Consider the following 20,510-nt stretch of genomic DNA (forward strand, 5'->3'; position numbering starts at 1 on the left):
AGGGTAGTAGCTATCTGTTCTATGAAAACATTGCAGTGATCAACTGATAGAAATGCTGATCTCAGGGGAAGCCTGGGCATTTCCATGAACAAGGCACTAGAGACCAGTTGAAGTGCAAGCATGCAAAGTCACAGGCTCTACATATAGAGGTCAGAATTTCTAGACCATCTTAAAGATGAAAGATACATGAAAGCAATGCTAAATAACTTTCAAAATGCTCAACATCTTCCTTATAATCAATTCAACAGTCTTTTATAAAATTGGTAGAGAGAATATTCTAATTTCTTCAGTGACTTAAGCCTTTGTTACTGGCTCAGGTGGATGAATGCAAATATACATTATGCAATTGGTGTTTAGAAAAATTTCTCCACGCAAATGAAAGTTGTGTCACCTTCCATTCATCAAAGACAGTTTTACCATTGTTAGGAGAGCTTAGGTGATCAACATTTTTCTTTTTCCTATTCAAGCAAAATCCTCTGGTCAGTTTGCATGTGGAATTTCTTTTTTTAATTCTGAGCACAATTAAAGGTGAGTTAAGGCTCTGGTGGAAATCTAAAGAGCATCAGCAAATCTGAGCACTGCTCAGCTTTTGAATTGCTTTTCTACTTCTCAGTTCTTTTAAATGGTTTTCTATGGCAGGAACATTTTTCTTAATTAGTCACAGCTAATTAGTGTTCTGGCATAGACAAGTAATCAGAAATGTCAGAGCTGCAAGGCTACATCTCCCTAATCCTTTGATAATAATTTAGCCTCCTGGGAGGGCCCCAAGCTGCGGTAAGTGGTGACTGACAATAAGGCAAAATTAGGTGGGCAGCAGACCATTAGGATAGAAAAATAAAAAGCACTACCAAATCCTGCTGAGCACCATCAGGCAACTAACTGCACTGCCAGATGAGGTGCCTGTTTAAGCCTGTGTTGTTAATTAGCTGATTCTACCAGACCTGCCACATATGTCCAGGTGCCTCATGCAAAGATGTGTATTTCTGGGAATGTGCCAAATGACAATTGTGTTCCACGATCACATTTCAAGAATCTAAGCAAGAAGCCCACATATTTCTTGAACATTCTTTTGAATTATCAAAGAAATGAGATCAACAAGCTATAGTACACTTTCTGGTTGAGTTTCTTTTAGGCAATTGGGCATGCTTATCTCAAGTTTCTCAGGTTTTAATTCACCAAAGCTCTGATTCAAATGAGGGCCTTTGGCCTCTCTGAACCACGTCTGGACTTGCCAAAGTTATTTTGGCATACACCATACATCAAAAGTTGATCCTTTTATAAATTCTTACACTTACAAATAATAACTTAACATTACAATGAGGATTATTAACTCAAAGGAACCAGACAGCTGTAATTCAAGAGCAGAGGTTGCAAAGAGAAACAAACTTTAAGGAAAAAAAAAAAAAAAAAAGCTGAGGAACAGCTCTGTATGGCATCTACTGAGGCAGAGAAGACAATATAGAAACAGGCTTGATTATGACTATCTTAAAAGAGGTCAAACAACTTAAGTGTGAGTCCAAATACCATAAGTAAACCAAAGCAGGATTATATACAATGCAACACAACAATGACAACAGCTGGAAAACAATGTGTTAAAAGCAGCTAAGTAACACATTGCTACAACATGTGAGATGAATAAGACACTGCTCCTATCATATATATAACCAAAAGGTTAGTCAAACTTTTTATCCACCTTTAGTACACAATGAGGTACTGAGGTACACAACACAACAATGTTTAGAAATAAATTACCTCAGCTGGGTATGGTGGCTCATGCCTGTAATCTCAGCATTTTGAGAGGCCGAAGTGGGCAGATTGCCCACTTCAGGAGTTCAGGAGTTCGAGACCACCCTGGGCAACATGGTGAAACTCTGTCTCCATTAAAGTACAAAACATTAGCCAGGAATGGTGGTGCACACCTGTAGTCCCAGCTACTTGGGAGGCTGAGGAAGAATTGCTTGAGCCTGGGAGGCAGAGGTTACAGTGAGCTGAGATTGCACCATTGCACTCTAGCTTTGGCTACAGCGTGAGACTCCGTCTCAAAAAAAAAAAAAAACAAACCAAATAAATAAATAAATAACCTCAAACAGCCTCAAGTACATCACTGTACTCATATCATACATCCCTTTCTACTGAGGAAAAGGAAAATAATGGCTATGACATGGGAATAATATTAGTATTCGAGTGTTGATAGGAAAATCATGGTTGGACATATGGATACAACAGTTAATTATTTATATTTGAGTACTTTTATATAAAAATAAGACCAAAATGAAAATACCATAATGGGAATCTATACTAATTTATGAAGACCATATAACAACTATACAGTTATTAAAAAGTGAAAAATAATTGAAAAGAGGAAAACTGCTATTTTAAAACTGACATTCACATATAAGAAAGCTTCCCATTTTTCTTTTTGAGACAGGGTCTTGCTCTGTCACCTAGGCTGTAGTACAGTGGTGTAGTCGTAGCTCACTGCAGCCTCAAACTCCTGCACTTGGATGATGCTCTCGCCTTAGCCTCCGAAGTAGCTAGGACTACAGGAACACACTATCATGCTAGGCTAATTTTTTTTTTTTTTGTAGAGACTAGGTCTTGCTATGTTGCCCAGGCTGTTCTTGAACTCCTAGATTTAAGTGATCATTCTCAGGTTGACCTCTTGAAGTGTTGGGATTATAGGCATGAGCCACCCTGCCTAGCTAGAATACTTCTATAATATCATAGAATTATAAGACATGCAAGAAGGCAAAGATGGTCTTCCACGTCAGTGGGTTTCAGCCTGCATTCCTAGTAAACAGGCTGATTACATACACAAAGAAACTCGCCCAAATAATATGAATGAAAAAGTACATTATCAGCTCTAAATACATACAAAGAAGTGTATTGTGAAAGTTCTATTTAATGGTCACTCTTATTCATATTTTGTTGATTTCAACTGTGTATTGTGAAAGTTCTATTTAATGGTCACTCTTATCCACGTTTTGTTGATTTCAACTATTCTTAGGAAATCAACATAGTAATAAACAATCTTTGAATACATTAAGAATAGCAGTGTTAATCTTACCAAGAATGAGTAAATTCTCACTTCAAAAAGTTTGGGCATTGATGTGAAACACTAGCTCAAAAGTTCCGGGCAGGCCGGGTGTGGTGGCTCATGTCTGTAATCTCAGCACTTTGGGAGGTGGAGGCAGACAGATCTTCTGAGGTTAGGAGTTTGAGACAAGCCTGGCCAACATGGTGAAACCCTGTTTCCACTAAAAATACAAAAACTAGCCAGGCGCAGTGGTGCACACCTGTAGTCCCAGTTACTCTGGAGCTGAGGCAAGAGAATCATTTGAACCTGGAAGTGGAGGTTGCAGTGAGCCGAGATTGCACCATTGCACTCCAGCCTCGGTGACAAGAGCGAAACTCCATCCAAAAAAGAAGTTCTGGGCATTGCCCCCTTTCTTAAAATTTGGGAGTCCAGAGGCAAACAAGAGCATGTAAGTGCAAAATCAGTTTCATTTTGAGAAGCATATTCACTTATAATATTTTCATTATTTTCTTTTAAACTTACATTAATAGGCTACTGAATCCATTTATATAGTATAGGTCAATTTTACTCAAAATGTTTAATTTAGAGTTTCTTCACTGGAAAGTAAGCAGTCTTTTCACAGAAAGTCCTGGGAAATTAATCCTTTATAAAACGCTGTTTGGATGAATATAACTGATTAACTATCATTTAAAGAATTACTTTAAATTTTACAAGACATCATAACATTAAAAAAATCTTGTGGAGATGAAACTCTCCACAATTAAACATTTAATCAATTTATAACAAAAAGCATGCTTAATCTGCATGATTTACCAATTAAATATTGTACCCTCATGTGTCTTCAGCAACATGAGAGCTAAAATGAGATAGTTTCCAAGGGATTCAAGCTGGGCAGTGCCCAATAAATGCACAATGGTTTAGAGAGTTAGGTAGGTTTAGTGTCTATCTTGGAAAATAAGATGTGCTTCAGTCAACTCTCAATTGCCTCCACATTTCAACATTCTTGGACCTTAGAAAATGACAAGAGAAGTGCTGTTGTGGTCATTACTACAGATGTCAGTTTTGACTTCTGAAACATCACTACTTTCCAGCCCAGAGAGCCAAAGCTCTGAAGAAATGTACCAGCATCTCTGCTGACACATGGACACCCGTGGCTTGTGCTACATGTTCTGAAACCTAAGAGAGTGAGTAGCCACTCTGCCTGGGAAGAAACATCACAGTAGGCATTAAAAATGGAATTGAAGAATTGGAAAATCTTTGTCATACTTTTCATATTGGGATCAGGTTGAAGGCGGTTTTGATTTGATAAAAATTTTAAAAAGACTGCTGACAATGGTGCCTTATGTGTTAAAAAAAGGACATTGGGTAAGAGAGAGAGCCTCAAAGCAGAAAACCTTTCTTTTGGTATATTCATGATCTTTCCTACTACAGGATAACTTCTTTCAGTTTTTCTTACCCAGTAAGTCACTTTTTTAAAGTTGGAAAAGTAAATGTAACATGTAGATTATAAACTTAGCATGTCCCTCAGTGGCCACGTGAGAGGCAGTGATACCCCCTGTTTAAAACATCCTGGTCACCTGGAAACACTGAGCCTGAATACAGAATATACGTATTGCAACTTTAAAAAAAAATTTGGGTTTCAGAACCATAGTGATAGATATACACAATGTCATATGGCACAGCTATTTTTGTAGATAGATTTTCTTTTCTACTAATCTACTGCACATGCTACTGCTTCTTAGGTGGGACACCTTATTTTCACCTGGCTATCACAAAATAACTTAGAAATTACTATTCTGAAGTACAAGACCCTTTATGCAATCAGCCCAGTAATTTCGGTCATCATTGCTAACATTAAAACTAAAAAAATAATTGGTTTAAAATCTGGAAGAGTTTCAGAAATCATCTGGAGTTCCAGACCAACATCTTTAGTTTATACGTACTAAGTAAACTGAGTCTTACACAGATGGCATAACTTTTCAGACTCACTCAGATATTTAATGGCAGAACTGTGGTTAGAGCTCAAGTTTCTGCATTCTCAGACCAGAGCTCTTCCCATAACTCTATTTTATCATTTCAAATTTTGTTAAGTCAGAGGTAAGGTAGAGAGAGCGTAGACTTTGAAACTTGAGAAACACGATTTCAAAATTTGACTCAACAATCCACAAGTCACTTATCTTCTCTGAGTGGGAGATGTTTTAACCCAAAAAATAGGGATACAATGGGATTGACGGCATCCAGCCTAGGAGCTTGGAAATGATATAGGTGAAGCACCTAGCACATTTCCTGGAACAAGGAGGTGGCCAGGGAATGGTAGTGGTGAAAACTACAGCTATTATTTTGATAGTTTGAAAAGATTAAGGATGTACCTTAAACAAACTTAGTTTTCTCTGTTAACATCATGGACCTGCCATAACTTATTTATACTTTTAAAAAGTTATTTCTGTTTTAAGCAAAAAGTGTTTTGTAAATGTGACTACTTATGAAGTGAATATAATGCCTTCACATTTGTCCTAATATTAGCTTTTGTGACCCTCAAAGGATACTTTTAATTTTAATATTTCAAGATTTGATGTAAAAAATTGAAGATTATCCCATTTATGACCTTTAAGGTAATGCAGATTTTATTCATTTCCTCTCTCATACTTTGACATTAATGACTTATTATTGGAGATGGGGATGATAGCAGCAGTGCAGAACGCTCCAGAAGCAGATTTTGTATGGTAAATGGCTGTGTAGGTTGTACACTGAAAATTCTTGAAGATATCATTCTCATTCCTAAAACAATGGGCACAAATCTAGGGCAATGTCATGTTTTTGGTCATAAGCAATAGCAGCTTATTTAAACCAAATCCTGGGGTATTTCATCACAAAATCAGGAACAATCAAGACGTTTAAATGATCAAAAAGTTATAGAGGTCAGGGATACTGTGAGTAGTTAGTTACTACACTCAGGGAAAGTTCCACAAACTTAACATAGCTGCATCACCTGCAAAGATTATTTAGTAATACATGCTTTCCAAAAATGTTGGGGGCAGGGTGAATATGTTTTGCAGGCTAAGTTTTTATATAAAAATAGTGTTACATGTGGCATTTCCAAAACTAAGTGAATTTCTTAAGAGTTTAAGCCCTGATGTTGCATGACCCAGAAACTGTAGCCCTTGTTTTCTAATCTGGGTTGGTTAAAACCACTAAGTTTTAACTCATTATAATGTGTGTATAAGCGTGTTTTCACTTGCATCTGAAGTTAACAAGATCCATTTACTTACTTATATAGGAAATACTCTAATTGGAATAGCAAAAGTTTGTCATGATGCCTGAATTAAATTATTCTCTTCCATCTTTTATCTGTAATAGGCTAAGGTTGCTGACAGTATTTATAGGGTCATTATTTTCAACTGTTTTTTGACACCTAACAATATTATTTTAGGCTCCAGCCAAGTGGATTTCCAATAATTACATAATGTCTCTCGGTAATGATCTGTTGCTTGAGATACACATTCTACTTTACCTTTCAACACGTACTTGATAACCTCTCATTTTCTAACTATAATTGAGGCAAATTCAGTCTTGGCTAATTAGGGGCTTTTAGTATCCCCTCATACATGTTATTCCTGATGACAAATCAACAGAATTAGGGTCTATTTTTATTTTTAAATAAAGTAATAAAAATGTGCAATTTAAAAATATTAGAATGTTTAAGGACATTACAATTATTTTACAAATAACAAGTCCAGTGTTCTACTGGGGATATTCAAAATACAAAACCTTCACAACCAAAACAGAATAGTTGCTTATTAAGGGTTACTTTTAGACCCATAGCCATGTCAGATAATTCGGCATTGAATGAAAGTATATATAACCAAGGCAATTAAACTAGTGTTATATTTTAATGTTGGCCTCCTTAGAGCCACTTTAGTTCCCTCTGTCTGTTATTGTTGCCACACAGAAAGTCTTCCAAAGAACTTCAGTGAATGAAGAGGAGTTGGAAGTAGAGAATAACTTCAAGGAGAAAAAACGTCTACCTTTATAATGAACTGATGGCAAGAATGGATTGCAGTAAATAGGTCACCAAACTGAAGATGTTCAGAAAGTTCACCCATTCCCCTTGACAAATCTATCTATGATGGTCTACTTATAGAATGGCTTTAACTTTTCATCATAGAAGATGTGCTTTAGCTATTCTAAGAAGAAACATAATGGGAATAACATCAACTCAATTTCCCTCTTCTGTTCAACAGTTTTGAAAATCACCACATTAGCAGAAAAAGTAAAAGAGAACTTGGAAAGGAAACATACGCTTGTGAATTCAGAGCAATACCAAATGCAAGCACAAGTTGCTAATATGGTTTCAGTATTTTGTAAAAGAGCCAGCTGGATGGATGATAATTTTTCTACCCCTGCAGGGCATCAAAGCTTTTAGAAAATCATTTTTTTCACACATATTAACACTTAGCTTATTAAAACAGGCAATACTTTTATTGTAAGATAGCCTGAGTAAAGGGTAGAAACATAAAGCATGAAAGATAAGATTCATTTTGACCACCCAAACTGGCAGTGAACACTGACACGAGAGACAATGGCAGAGAGGATGACGTAGCAGGACCTTCTGCAACTGCCACAGCTGAAGTGTCACCATGAAGCCCGTGAATTGCTGTTACGAAAACATTTGCAGTAACTTGCATAATTAAATGAAACTGCCAGAAAAGCATTTCTAAAATGCAGAGAAGATGTACATAAATAAATAAGCTTCAAAGCAAATATTACATTTAGGAATCTGTATTGTGGTGAATTATGCAAAGTTATGTCACAGGCAAAGTATCATTTCCTTTGAACTGACTGTAAAATGATTACAAATGAATGACAATATTGTTATTTAAATTGACTGCTCTGTTAGTCTCCTTTACAGATACTGAATAAATGAAACATGACGACCACAGTATATACAAAACCACAATCCTCATTTTTAGGCATTGTCATGCCTAAACGAAGTTCTTAGTGCCGATAAAACTGTAATATTGCATATTTTAGCGCACATCAGTACTTTAAATCAAGATAAAAATGTTCAACAGTAGAGTGGCAGATATTTGGCTTTACTGCAGCTTATTTGTTTGTCTAACAGTAGAATATCATATTGACTTAAAACATCTTATAGTAAGGACCACATCCATTAGAACATGATTCTGTTTATGGAATGCTGCAAAAGGCAAATGAAAAGATGCTGAACACCATGGTAAAATTATTATTATCTGGCTTTTTATAACTAACCTCAGGTTTTTGAGACTTATTCTAATGGTGACAATTTTCATATAGAAAAGGAAGCTAATTAAGGCCTCCATCAGCAGTCAAAAGAAGTACAAAAATTATCAACTATATTAGCTGCAAATGAAGAGGAGTTGGAAATGGGGAATAACTTCAAGGAGAAAAAACTTCTACGTTTATAATGAACTGATGGCAAGAATGGATTTCAGTAAATGGGTCACCAAGACAAATAACTGAAGATGCTCAGAAGGCACCCCACCAGCCCTCCGGCCCACACACCAACAAATATATCTTTGATGGTCTATTTCTAGAATGGCTTCAGCTTTTTTTTTTTTTAGTCATTTTTTTCATACAAAGTCTCACTCTTTCACCCAGGCTGAAGTGCAGTGGAGCAATCTGCTCACTGCAACCTCCGCCTTTTAGGCTCAAGCAATTCTTGTGCCACAGCCTCTCGAGTAGCTGGGATTACAGGCATCCACAACTACACCCAGCTATGGCCTTTATTTTCTTGTATTTTTAGTAGAGACGGGGTTTCACCATGTTGGCCAGGCTGGTCTCGAACTCCTGACCTCAAGTGATCCACTGGTCTCAGCCTCCCAAAGTGCTGGGATTACAGGCATGAGCCACCATGCCTGGCAGGCTTCAACTTTTTAGTATAGAAGATACAGGATCAGAAAAAGGAGACTATGCTTTGCAAACATAGCATCAAAATTCAACTTTTCTCTTTGCAGTTTATCTATGGTGTCAGCATACCTTGCAAGGGAAACTACTTACATCAAATAACTTTTCTATATACATTTCCTCATTGACCTTTTCTCGAAGAATATCTTGGTTTTGCCGAACAAACATAATATAGGTGTCTGCCAGATCCATTCCTGGTTTCTGTTGTGAAGGAAAAGCAGGGGGAACAAAACAATATCAGGTCTCAATTGTGAAATTATTATTTAATCACACCCTGAAAAATAATTTTGAAAATTACAGTCATAACATGAGCTTAAAACTAAACCAACAGTGAGCATCTTCAATGCATTCCATAATTAAAGCAAACAAAAGTTTCTTACTGATGTTCACAACTTGAGATCAAATTGAAAATATAGAGTTGTAGGTCTGTAGATATCTTTTTTTATTGTTGTTGTTAAATGGCTCTCTTGAAAGGCCAGTATGTTAAGCAGTATAAATGAATAAATTTTTCCAAAAAATTTCCACATGTAATTATAATTTCTCAATTGCAAATACAATTTACTTTGCATCATCTCTGGCTGGCTTATCAATAATATTTAAAAATGCACTGAGTGCCATGGCTCATGCCTGTAATACCAGCATGTTGAAAGGCTGAGGCAGGTGGATCGCTTGGGCCCAGGAGTTCAAGACTAGCCTGGTCAACATGGTGAAACCTCATCTCTACAAAAAATAAAATAAAAAAAAAGCTGGGCATGGTGTTGTGCACCTGTAGCCCCAGCTAGCCAGGAGGGTGAGGCAGGAGAATTGCTTGACCCTGGATGGTTGAGGTTGCAGTGAGCTGTCATCGTGCCACTGTACTCTAGCCTGGGCAATAGAGCCAGACCCTGTCTCAAACTAACAAATGAAACAAAATAAAACCAAACCAAAAAATGTTAGCTTTCCTTAGGGTGCCTCCCTCAACTACGATGGGTGTTCAAGGAATACAAACTAATTTTTTTTTTTTTTTATTAAACTGAGTAAAATATTTTGAAGAAGATATTAGGGAAAATATTTACTATATTACAAAATGAAATGTAAAATATCTTGTGGATTATCCATTGCTTCTACTCAATATTTACCAATGTTATCCAAATAATTTATTTCCTTTTAGAAATGTGGTAAGAGTATCAATGAACTAGTTTGCTATGTAGAGCCAAAGATGTGGATTAAATACCTTTCCAAAGTTATTTAACATTTGGTGTCTTCTAATAGTAGAGGAGGTAAGACAATTTCTCCTTGCTATAGATGCTACAAAGTCAGTACTAGGAAGGGATAGAAGCCTGCATGGCTGCTAAAGACTTTTTCCTTCTTGATTTATGTTTAGCTCTTTCTTGAACTTCATATAGCTGGACTAGATAATGAAGGTACTTACTTGTGTCATCTACACCTGGGGTTGGTTCCTAATCTGTATTGAGTTGTTGATTAGGGTATGACATTAATAAGAACAAAATGATAACTATCTATCATTAGGTAGATCTGCTACCAATTAGATAGGTAGATCTATTAGTTAGGTAGACCATCGACCTAATGATAGATAGGAGAACTGATGCCCAAATAAGCCAGTTAGCCTTGCATCATTTCATATTCACAGAACACATTTATAACCTTTGTCAGCAGACTCATTTGCAAAAGTAAATACTATAAGAAAATTAGGTTAAAGAGGATATGGGTCATTTAACTATTACCATTGCTGGAAAAAACAACTCAAGGTATACATGTGAGTGATGCTAGGACAGTGGTCACATCTTCTCCCTAAATGAAAGAGAGTTCTTGCCATTTTTTTTGGAGGGGGCATATTTTATATAATGTAATAAAACTGACCATCTCTTAACCAATGTATAGTATAGGCAATGAGCATGTCTTACTTATTCCATTTATAAAAATTAATTTGATTTTTTTGTTACAAAGTTATTTCTGTGCAGTAAGAATTACTGCAATTTCTTACTGCTCTTATATTTAGCCTAAGGGTATAGATATACCACATAAATTCAAGGATCCTTTCAACATGACCCTGATACAACAACATTAGCTGTAACTTGAAATAACTATATAAATGTCTTTACTGGTCTCTCCTTCAGTAGTATTTATACACAATGTTGGTCATCTATTTTCAACCTAATGGAGGCAACTTATCAAATTCATTCCTTCACTATTTCAATAATTCTCATGAGTAATGTTTGAAAGTTTAAACAATTACAAGGATAAACAATAAAAAAGCTAGACTGTTTTCTTCTTTGGGGCTAGGGAGATTATACATTAGTTTTTCCAGTGAAGAGGCAGGGTAATTTGTACAAAGATTACTACTATTAATACTTGAAGGAAACTAAGTCCTAAGATACATATTTCTCTCTGTGCCTCTCAAACTTTGTCAAAACACTGAAAATGAGAACATTCAAAAAACCTGCTGCTGCAGAATGAAAGTGACATGAGAACAATTTTCAATACACAATAGCAAGTTAGCTCAGTATCTAAGTTTCAGGCAAGTACCCAGAAACAGGATGCTGTAATATACAAAATACCAAGGTAGTTGGGTACAGCCCAGTTGAACTGAGAGTTGAAGAACAGACAAATGGGAAGCTTGTCTTTACTACTATTTCTCCCCACCCCAACCCCATTTTTGTTTCCATCTTTTAAAGGCCACTGCTTAGACATTCAGTTCAGTCAGTCACTAGACCTATCAGTCTCTGTGGAAACTAAGTTATGGCCAGGAAGACTGAATAATGACTTTAAACATTCACCATAGACGCTAGGGTAATTTCTTTTCTGTTTCCTTGATCACTTATAAGATTAGACTACCATGAAACACTGGCCCGGAAGAGTTTATTTTCCACCACCTGAAACTAACAAACACTTTACAGTTTAAGCCTGAAAGAAAACGAAATGCTTTTCCCTATTAGCAGATCCAAGGGATATAATACTGAAATTTCTAAGTTGAGACAGTTCCACAACTTTCTAAGGAAATAAAAATCTCTGGTTGAGGATCTGAGGCAAAGCTCATTTAAAAGTTTGTTGTAAAAAATTAAGTGCTTCCTTTTTTTAAAAAAAAATGCATTTTCTTCTCTTTTGGCAAATTAAGATCCACTTGCCTAAAAAACAAACCCAGGATTCTTACATTCTTCATTGGAATTATTTCTTCCTTTATCATTGAGCTGTTTACCTATTCTTGAAATTGTGACATATGGGAATTTCACACCTAGTGAATATATTTTCATGTAGCTTGTGGCATGAGTGTATAATCATTAAAAGAATATACACAAGTAAGAGTAACTGCAACAGCTGGTGACATTTACCAATTAGAATTGTAGTTCTTTAAAACACTTTATCCTTCATTTGGTGTATGAAGGGTAATTATCTCTGATAAATTGCTGAAAAAGATGTAATTTTCCTTTTAAACAGTTTCTAACTACAGTACAAATGTGTTTGGATAGAAGATATTATCGCTGGTTCAACGCTCCCATGTGCTAAAACTGTGTTTTATTACGGCGGTAAAATTTACACACTGAAAGTCACTGCATCTAATTCTTACATTATTAAGTGTTATAAGAATATGAAGTTTAGTGAAAATAATAACAACTAAGTATGCTAGTACATTTTTGTGGGTTTTTTTGGTGTGTACATGAAAACAACGCATATGATTGCACTGTAAAGACAAACTATAACTACACATTCTGATACAAATGCACGACTACCAATTATATCAAGAGTGGCCTCTTAAACTTCAACAGCTGTGGATTTATATTAGTTTTCATTAAGAATATTGTATTCTACAGAGCTACATTTAGAAATCTCTTCTAAATTGGTAATCATAGTTTTCTTAATATTAGAAAAATAGCAAAAACCATATGGTAAGTACTCTACGTATTAAGTCCCATTTTGGAGAAAATTATTTTTTTCATACTCCCATTTAAACCTCCAGGATCCTTAGTTCACTACGCACTAACTCTTCCATCTTGTTTATAAAGATAGTAATCTCTAAATCAAAATAGCAGTTCCTAAATTACTTTTAATCTCATTCAGAAAATAATAGAATTTGTCTAGCAAAGTTATAGTAAAAGAACACAAAAATCTAAAAAATTCCCCCATGAGCACAAAGGGATCAAGAACTATGGGAGGAAATGAAGTATTTTAAGGTGAGTTCCTCTGACACTGCGTAAGTAACCAAATACATCAGTGAGTGAATGAGTTTAAGAAAGGGTGCAGACTCCAGCATTTTTTTTTTCAAGCGTTAATCACTAGTTAACCTAGCAAGATGAACACGCTGTTTAAAAAGAAGAGAAAAAAATTCCTTGTTAATTATATGCTGCAAACGCTCTTGCTTCCTGCTGCTACACCTAATCCCACAGGTGCAAGTCTTTGCTTTCCCTATTCATGGGTAGATGGGTGCAACACTGCCGTCATTTTTCACGGCAACAGATTTAGATACAGAAGAAGCTGCTTAACCTTCCACTGGAGGTTAACAATACACTACACAAACACTGTCATGGTGCCTATTTAACAAGGAGACAAATTTTTAAATATACTATTTCAGTCTCAAAGCTTAACTAGAAGCTACAGTGTAATTGACTTAATTCAAAAGTGCACTTCTCATAACCTAGAAAAGCTTGCCTTGAAGAAACAATCAAGAGTGGAAGTGTAATATCCTGCGTTATGATTATCTGCATGCTTTGTTAATGAAATACCTGTGTCTGGCCATTCATTACTATTTGAGAAAAAAGGATCATGTAAGACATAAGATAAAAAATAACATGTCTTCAAAATTTGATATCATAGTAGGAGCAATTTGTATCTCAACTCTGGCATTTAAGATTCAGTAAAAATTTATAATTGATCATAGAACATAGTTCTACAAACATACAATTTATCTCAGGTATTGTTAAAAACAATATTTTTCTTTCATTATTTAATATATCTTTAATGCTCTGGCATTTATCCATCAATTTCTGTATTTTTATATTTGAATAAAAATGTCCTGAAACTTTTCAAAAGCATTTGAAGTAGTTTAAATAAGTTATATGTTCTCACATACTTAAAAAAGGTTTATTCATATATTCATGATCATTATGTTGTAAAAAACTAAATACAGTTTGCAAAGTTTTTACAAAATAGATCTATTATATTGTATTCCCACAGAAAACCAGATGGAAATACGCAGAGATTACAGAGCCTTCTAATTATATTTATGCCAACTTAAATATTTAATAAATATGATGGGAAGAGAAACAGTTGATAAAGAGGGGGCTGGATGCAGTGGCTTATGTCTATATTTGGGAGGCTGAGGTGGGAGGACTGCTTGAGGCCAGGGGTTTGAGACTATCCTGGGCAACATGGCAAGACCCCTGCCTGTATAAAAAAGTAAAAAACTAGCCAGGCATGGTGGTGCATTCCTGTAGTCCCAGCTGCTTGGGAGTCTGAGGTGGGAGGCTGTGGTGAACTATGATCACACTACTGCCCTCTAGCCTGGGTGACAAAGTGAAACTCTGTCTCCAAAAATAATTTAAAAAGGGGCAGAGAGGAAGAAATTTAAAAAACGAACAAGTCACAAATATATGCATTTTAAAAATAGATTTTTAAAAACCATGAATAAAAAAAACTCATCGTTATTTAGAAAAATTCCAGACCGGGTGCGGTGGCTCATGCCTGTAATCCCAGCACTTTAGGAGGCCGAGGTGGGCAGATCACGAAGTCAGGAGATAGAGACCATCCTGGCTAACACAGTGTGTTACTAAACCCCATCTCTACTGAAAATACAAAAAATTAGCTGGGCGTGGTGGCGGGCGCCTGTAGTCCCAGCTACTCGGGAGGCTGAGGCAGGAGAATGGCATGAACCCAGGAGGCGGAGCTTGCAGTGAGCCGAGATTGCGCCACTGCACTCCAGCCTGAGTGACAGAGCGAGACTCCGTCTGAAAAAAAAAAAAAAAAAAGAAAAGTTCCAAAGTATTATTTCAAGAATGAAGCAGCCAGTTAACTTTTTTTTTTTGTTAAATTTAGCAGTATTCAAAATTCTATTAATTATTATATGTTTAGGTACTTTTGACTCCAAATTGGGAGTAGACAATTCTGAATTAAAAATAATGACACCCACATCCTTTTGAAAACAGCTTTTAGATTTAGAGCATGTAGCGTGTGTTTTTAGTACGTACATTTCATTCAATCCCACATTTCTAAGGGGCTGTTCCATTATTGCAGAGTTCTTGCCCTGGATCAGGGTCTTCTGTCTGTTACTTGAGTATAGTTGGTAAAAGGCAGAATCCTACCTTAATGCTATGAAGGTATCTGATATCAGAATCTATTATAATTAATGCTACTAAAACTTAGGTAGTCATATTACTTTTATTCTTAACAGTCACATGAATGTTTCACATTATTTCTTCTAAGTAGTTACATAATTTATACATTTATAGGTCTAGAAACAGTTATGTAGCATTAGTATGTTACATTTTATTGTATCACTGGGGGAAATCCTTTCAAAGAGAAGTTTCTTTTAAATATTAAAATAAATACTGAATGATAGTTTAAGATATTAGCCTGAACTACTCAAGGAGGCAAGTTAATTTTCAATAGAGATGTATGGGTTCACAATGCCTTCCCCATTTGGGACTATGAGGACCAAGTATCTTGCTATTTCTGATCTATGGTTAGATCACTAACATCCCAGAGTTTAGAGGAATAGCTGCTAATACAGTAGCACCAACAACAGAATGTGCTAATGTGTACACTACCTATGAGCTTTATACTATTATATTCATGAGTAGCAATCGTAACGATGAAGGTTTTAAATCTCTCAGTTCACTAGCCTTTCCCTCATTTACAGTTGTGTCAATTAGAAAATACTACATGAGGACTTGAAGAAGTAAAATTAAAATGCTGCATTATTTCATTTTTAGCTTTTAAAGTTTAGATGAAGTGGGATGGATTTACTCATCTCAATTTGGAACCATTCGGATTTTGGCTTAAGTGATACCTCAGGGTGCTAGAATGCCAGTGTCCAGAGGCAGCTCATGGATTTATCTTACATAAGAGAGAAAAGCCAGACAGATAAAACACAAAGGAATAGAGGAGCAAAACATTCATCTGGAAAGCACAACACACAACCTCCTCCACTCCTAGACGAGTGAGGCTCTTAATCTGGTCCTGGTGTGCACCCCTCTCTCCAGGTGAATATGTCCCAGTGGGCAACAGCTCCGTTCCCCGAGTTCTGTCTGGCTCTCATGCTGATGTACAGCTCTGAGTATTCAGGTGGCGTTATCTAAGTAGTAAACAACATGAGAAGCAAGGAAGCAAAAGAAGGAAGAGGGAAAACACTAATGTCACTGAACTGACTGATTATACCCTAAAAGCCACCAGTGATATACGCAAAGTGTATACTATTCTAAAAGGGAACATAAATGAAAAAATAAAAAGCTAATATTGTTCACTCTGTGGAAGGCAACTGGTTTTTCTTTCGGTAACTGGTCATGTTCTTAAGTAGTGAGCGGGAACTAGTGAGTAATGCATGAGAGCCAGAAGCATCATTCCAGGTAGAAACAATAACAATTTATTGCAATAGTGCTTTACATTTACAAAGCATATTCAGGATAATGTGCTCATTGAATTCTGAATTCTCATAATGAGGGAGGCAGCACAGGGATTATAGGTTGGTGCAAAAGTGATTGTTTTTTTCTGCCATTAAAAGTAATGGCAATACTTTTAAATACTATTATCCTTACTGCATGGGTGGGAAAATGGAAGCCCACAGATCAAACAGCTCGATAGGAGCAAGGTGGAAAATGAACTCAGATCCTCGACCCCATATCAAGTCTGTGCAGTACAGAGGTGGGTAAGAACCACCTTTTGGGGATTTTGAAATGAGAAATCTTTGGAAAGTATCATAAAGATAAGAGAATATTTGAGAGAATTCCTAATGAAGATAAGAGAAGGATTAGCCATCTCCTTCATCTTAGGACAGACCACCAAGATCAGGCACCAGTACGATTAAGCCAATGAAGAGAGACAGTTTCTTCCTTCTTCCTCATTGTTTTGGTCTTTTCTTGGCCACAGTAATCTTTATCATAGCCTCCAAGTCTCTTCAGCTGTTTCACCTTAGTGTCTAGCATAGAGTTGGTATGCAGCGTGTGTGATAATGTTAATAAGAACATTATAAATAGGGATTTTTCAAATCAACACACATCCTTAAACCCCAAAATGTCCTGTAACTAGTATGACAACAGAATAAAATTCCAGAATCAGAGTTGGAAGGAAGCTTTAATGTCATCTTGTCCTATTTCCCACATAATGCAGAAATCTTCAGTACCACACCTGGCAAATAGTGGTGCAGCTTTTACTATGTCACCTTTGTAAATAACTTTTTTTTAAGTTTTGTCTTACACTGATTTCAGTTCTGCTCCCACTCGTTTTTAGTCATTGTTCCTAGTCCTATCTTCTTGACTGATACAGGCTCAGGCTGTTCCTTTTTCCAAACAGGAGCCCTTTACATATCGATCAGGGCTATCTTATCTCTTAGATTTTTTTTCCCTCTTTCTGGGAACAGTCAGATTTCTTTTTTTTTCCTTCATAAGCCATTATTTCCAGACCCCATTAACTAGCCTGGCTGCTCTCTACAGGAGGAAGTAAAAAGAAAATGTTGCCTTAACAGAATACAGATGTGACTTGTTCACAATCATATAGATGTGATTAATACGGTATAAGTGAAATGATTATTTCCTAGAATGAAGATACTACATTTTATTGTAATCAATAATAATAATGTATGATAATAGCTAGCATTTATTGTGCACTAATTCTATTCTAGGAACTGTGAAAACTGCTTAACATATTCACAATAAGCCTATAGGAGGTGTAATTACATCTCCATTTTACAGAAGAAGAAACTGGTGCCTAAGGTCACACTGATAATAGATGAAGTGATGGAGCAAGGATTCAACTGCCAGCAGTTTGGTTCCTCAGCCTGTAAGTAACCCCTCTGTTATGCAGCCTCCGTGGATCTATATACCTGATTTTTTCAAAAAGTACTCCACATTATTGTCAAACATGATCTTTTATATAACTTTTTAACATACATTTGCTATCAGCTACATCTTACAGGTGAGCAAAACTTTTTTTTTTGGGGGGGGGTTAGTATAATAATTTATACCTGCAGAATTTTTGTTTTTGGCTTAGTATTCCTATCTTCAAAGCTAATGTGAACATTTTCATCCTCATCCTGCATCTAATTTCTGTCAGATCTGAGTTCCCTTCTAAGTTATTGTTGGACAGGACAGACTCACCTCGTCCAGGTCTTGCTTTTTCTTTCTTTTTTTTCAAATGTTTCTTGTCCTTGCCAACATGAACATTCCAAGGTTCTACGATAGGGCCATAAACTGTGTAACTGCCACAGAACTCCTCCCCAAGATAGGGTTGTCAAGCCAAGAGCAATCTCTCAAACTATGCTGAAGGACACAGTTCATCATCTAGATCAGAAAGATATCAAGGAGAATCCTACCAACTTCTTTGTGAAGAGGCACGTGCCTGGAATTTATTTCTGTTCAGGACTATACTGAAGCATTTTTCTCCTAAGTATGATTTTTTTCATTCATAAAGTGTCACGAAAAGTATACATTACAAAGATACAAAAGACTATGCTTATTATATTTAAATGGTTTGATTTGGGTCATTTTCTGTTAACTCATACATCTTCAACTGTGCTATAATTATAAGGAATATCTGACAAATAAGTATGTTCTAGGAACATGAATTCTTCCTTTTCTGCATAGGAATGCCACTTAGCTTCATTTGTAATTTTCACCTTATAGAATCAATTTATTTATTGCTTTAAAAACATTCCAGCCAGGCATGGTGGCTCACGCCTGTAATCCCAAGACTTTGGGCAGGCGGATCACCTGAAGTCAGGAGTTTCAGACAGCCTGGCCAACATGGTGAAACCCCATCTCTACTAAAAACACAAAAAATTAGCCAGGTGTGGTTGCACACGCCTGTTTTCCCAGCTACTTGGGAGGCTGAGGAACGAGAATCACTTGAACCTGGGAGGTGGAGGTTACAGTGAGCCAAGATCAGGCCACTGCACTCCAGCCTGGGGGACAGAGTGAGGCTGTCCTAAAAAAAAAAAAAAAAAAAAAAATTCCGACAAGCGATGGTATTATCAGAAGGTATTGCCTTCTTATCCAGAAAATTTTTTCTAGCTCTTTATTTTCTCATCACCTTCCAGGTGGGATTTTTGGGCTCTGTTGTCTCATAGAGAGACAAGAACTCACAAGGTGACAGAATATTACAGTTAAAAGAACTAATGCAGTTATGTAGCTTATTCACTCATTTTATAGATGACTAGACTGGGGCCACTGAAGTAATGCCCAAGGTCATACAGTTTCAAGGGCACATAGCCACATAAAATGAATTAACAGTAAGGTATTATTAAGTCCTTGGCCAGTGCTTTTTTCTTTTAATAAACATTTTATTTTAGAAAAATTTTAGATTTACAGAAACACTGTGGAAATATTATACAGTTTCTATATAACCCACACCCAATTTCCCCTATTATCATCATCTTACATTAGTATGGTACATTTGCTACAATTAATGAACATATATTGACACAATATTATTAACTGAAGTGTGAGCTTTATTCAGTTTTGTTTTTACCCAATATCCTTTTTCTCTTCCATGATATCATTCAGGATACCACATTACATTTAGTAATTAGGTCTCCTTGGACTCCTCTTGGTTGTGTCACTTTCTCCTACTTTCCTTCTTTTTGATGACCTTGAAAATTCTGAGGAGTATTCTCAGATATTTTGTAGTGTATCACCTATTGAGATATGTCTGAATTTTTTTTTTTTTTGATGATTAGACTGTACTTAGAAGATTTTTAGAGGAAGACCATGGAGGTAAAGTGCCATTTTCATCACATCCTATCAAGGGCTGATATTATCAGTATGATTTATCACTGCAGATGTTGACCTTTGGTCAACTGGCTGGGGTAATATTTCTCAAATTTTTCCATTGGAAATTTATTCTCCCCATCTTCCTTTGCATATTGTACTCTTTGGGAAGGAAGTTACTATGTACATCCCACACTTAAGGAGTAGGGATATATGCTCCACCTCCTTGAGAGGGATGTATCTATATTAATTATTTGGAGTTCTTCTGCATGGGAGAGCTGTCTTTTCTCCCCATTATGTACTTCAATATTTACTTGTATCAGTGTAGATCAATGGATATTTATTTTATGCTTTGGATTATAATCCAGTATTACTTTATATATTTGCTCGCTCAAATTATTCTAGCTTAGGCCACTGGGAGCTCTTTCCATCATCTGCTGTGTCTCTTTGAAACACAGAGTTTCTAGTTTTGTGTTGTTTGTGAGCATCTCCTTTCTGTTGCTACAAGATGCTGCACGTTCATCTTGTATATTTTCCAGCATCAGCCATTTCTCCATGGAGCCCTGGTTCATTTCATTAAAGATTAGAGAACAAATCTGAGTGCTATGTGGGCTTGTTGC

General features: G+C 36.2%; 1 protein-coding gene across 4 annotated transcripts in view; it reads right to left on the reverse strand.

Moving 5' to 3' along the window:
- Positions 1-20,510, reverse strand: part of CADPS2 (calcium dependent secretion activator 2) — a 572,316-nt gene that overhangs the window by 16,952 nt on the left and 534,854 nt on the right. For all 4 annotated transcript variants that reach the window (XM_058426274.1, XM_058426269.1, XM_058426272.1 and 1 more), the window contains one exon: positions 9,074-9,181. In XM_058426274.1, coding sequence (XP_058282257.1) covers positions 9,074-9,181 — 108 coding nt within the window. The remainder of the gene's footprint in view (positions 1-9,073; positions 9,182-20,510) is intronic.

Source organism: Hylobates moloch, unplaced genomic scaffold (genome assembly GCF_009828535.3).
Source record: "Hylobates moloch isolate HMO894 unplaced genomic scaffold, HMol_V3 SCAFFOLD_1, whole genome shotgun sequence".
Taxonomy (NCBI): domain Eukaryota; kingdom Metazoa; phylum Chordata; class Mammalia; order Primates; family Hylobatidae; genus Hylobates; species Hylobates moloch.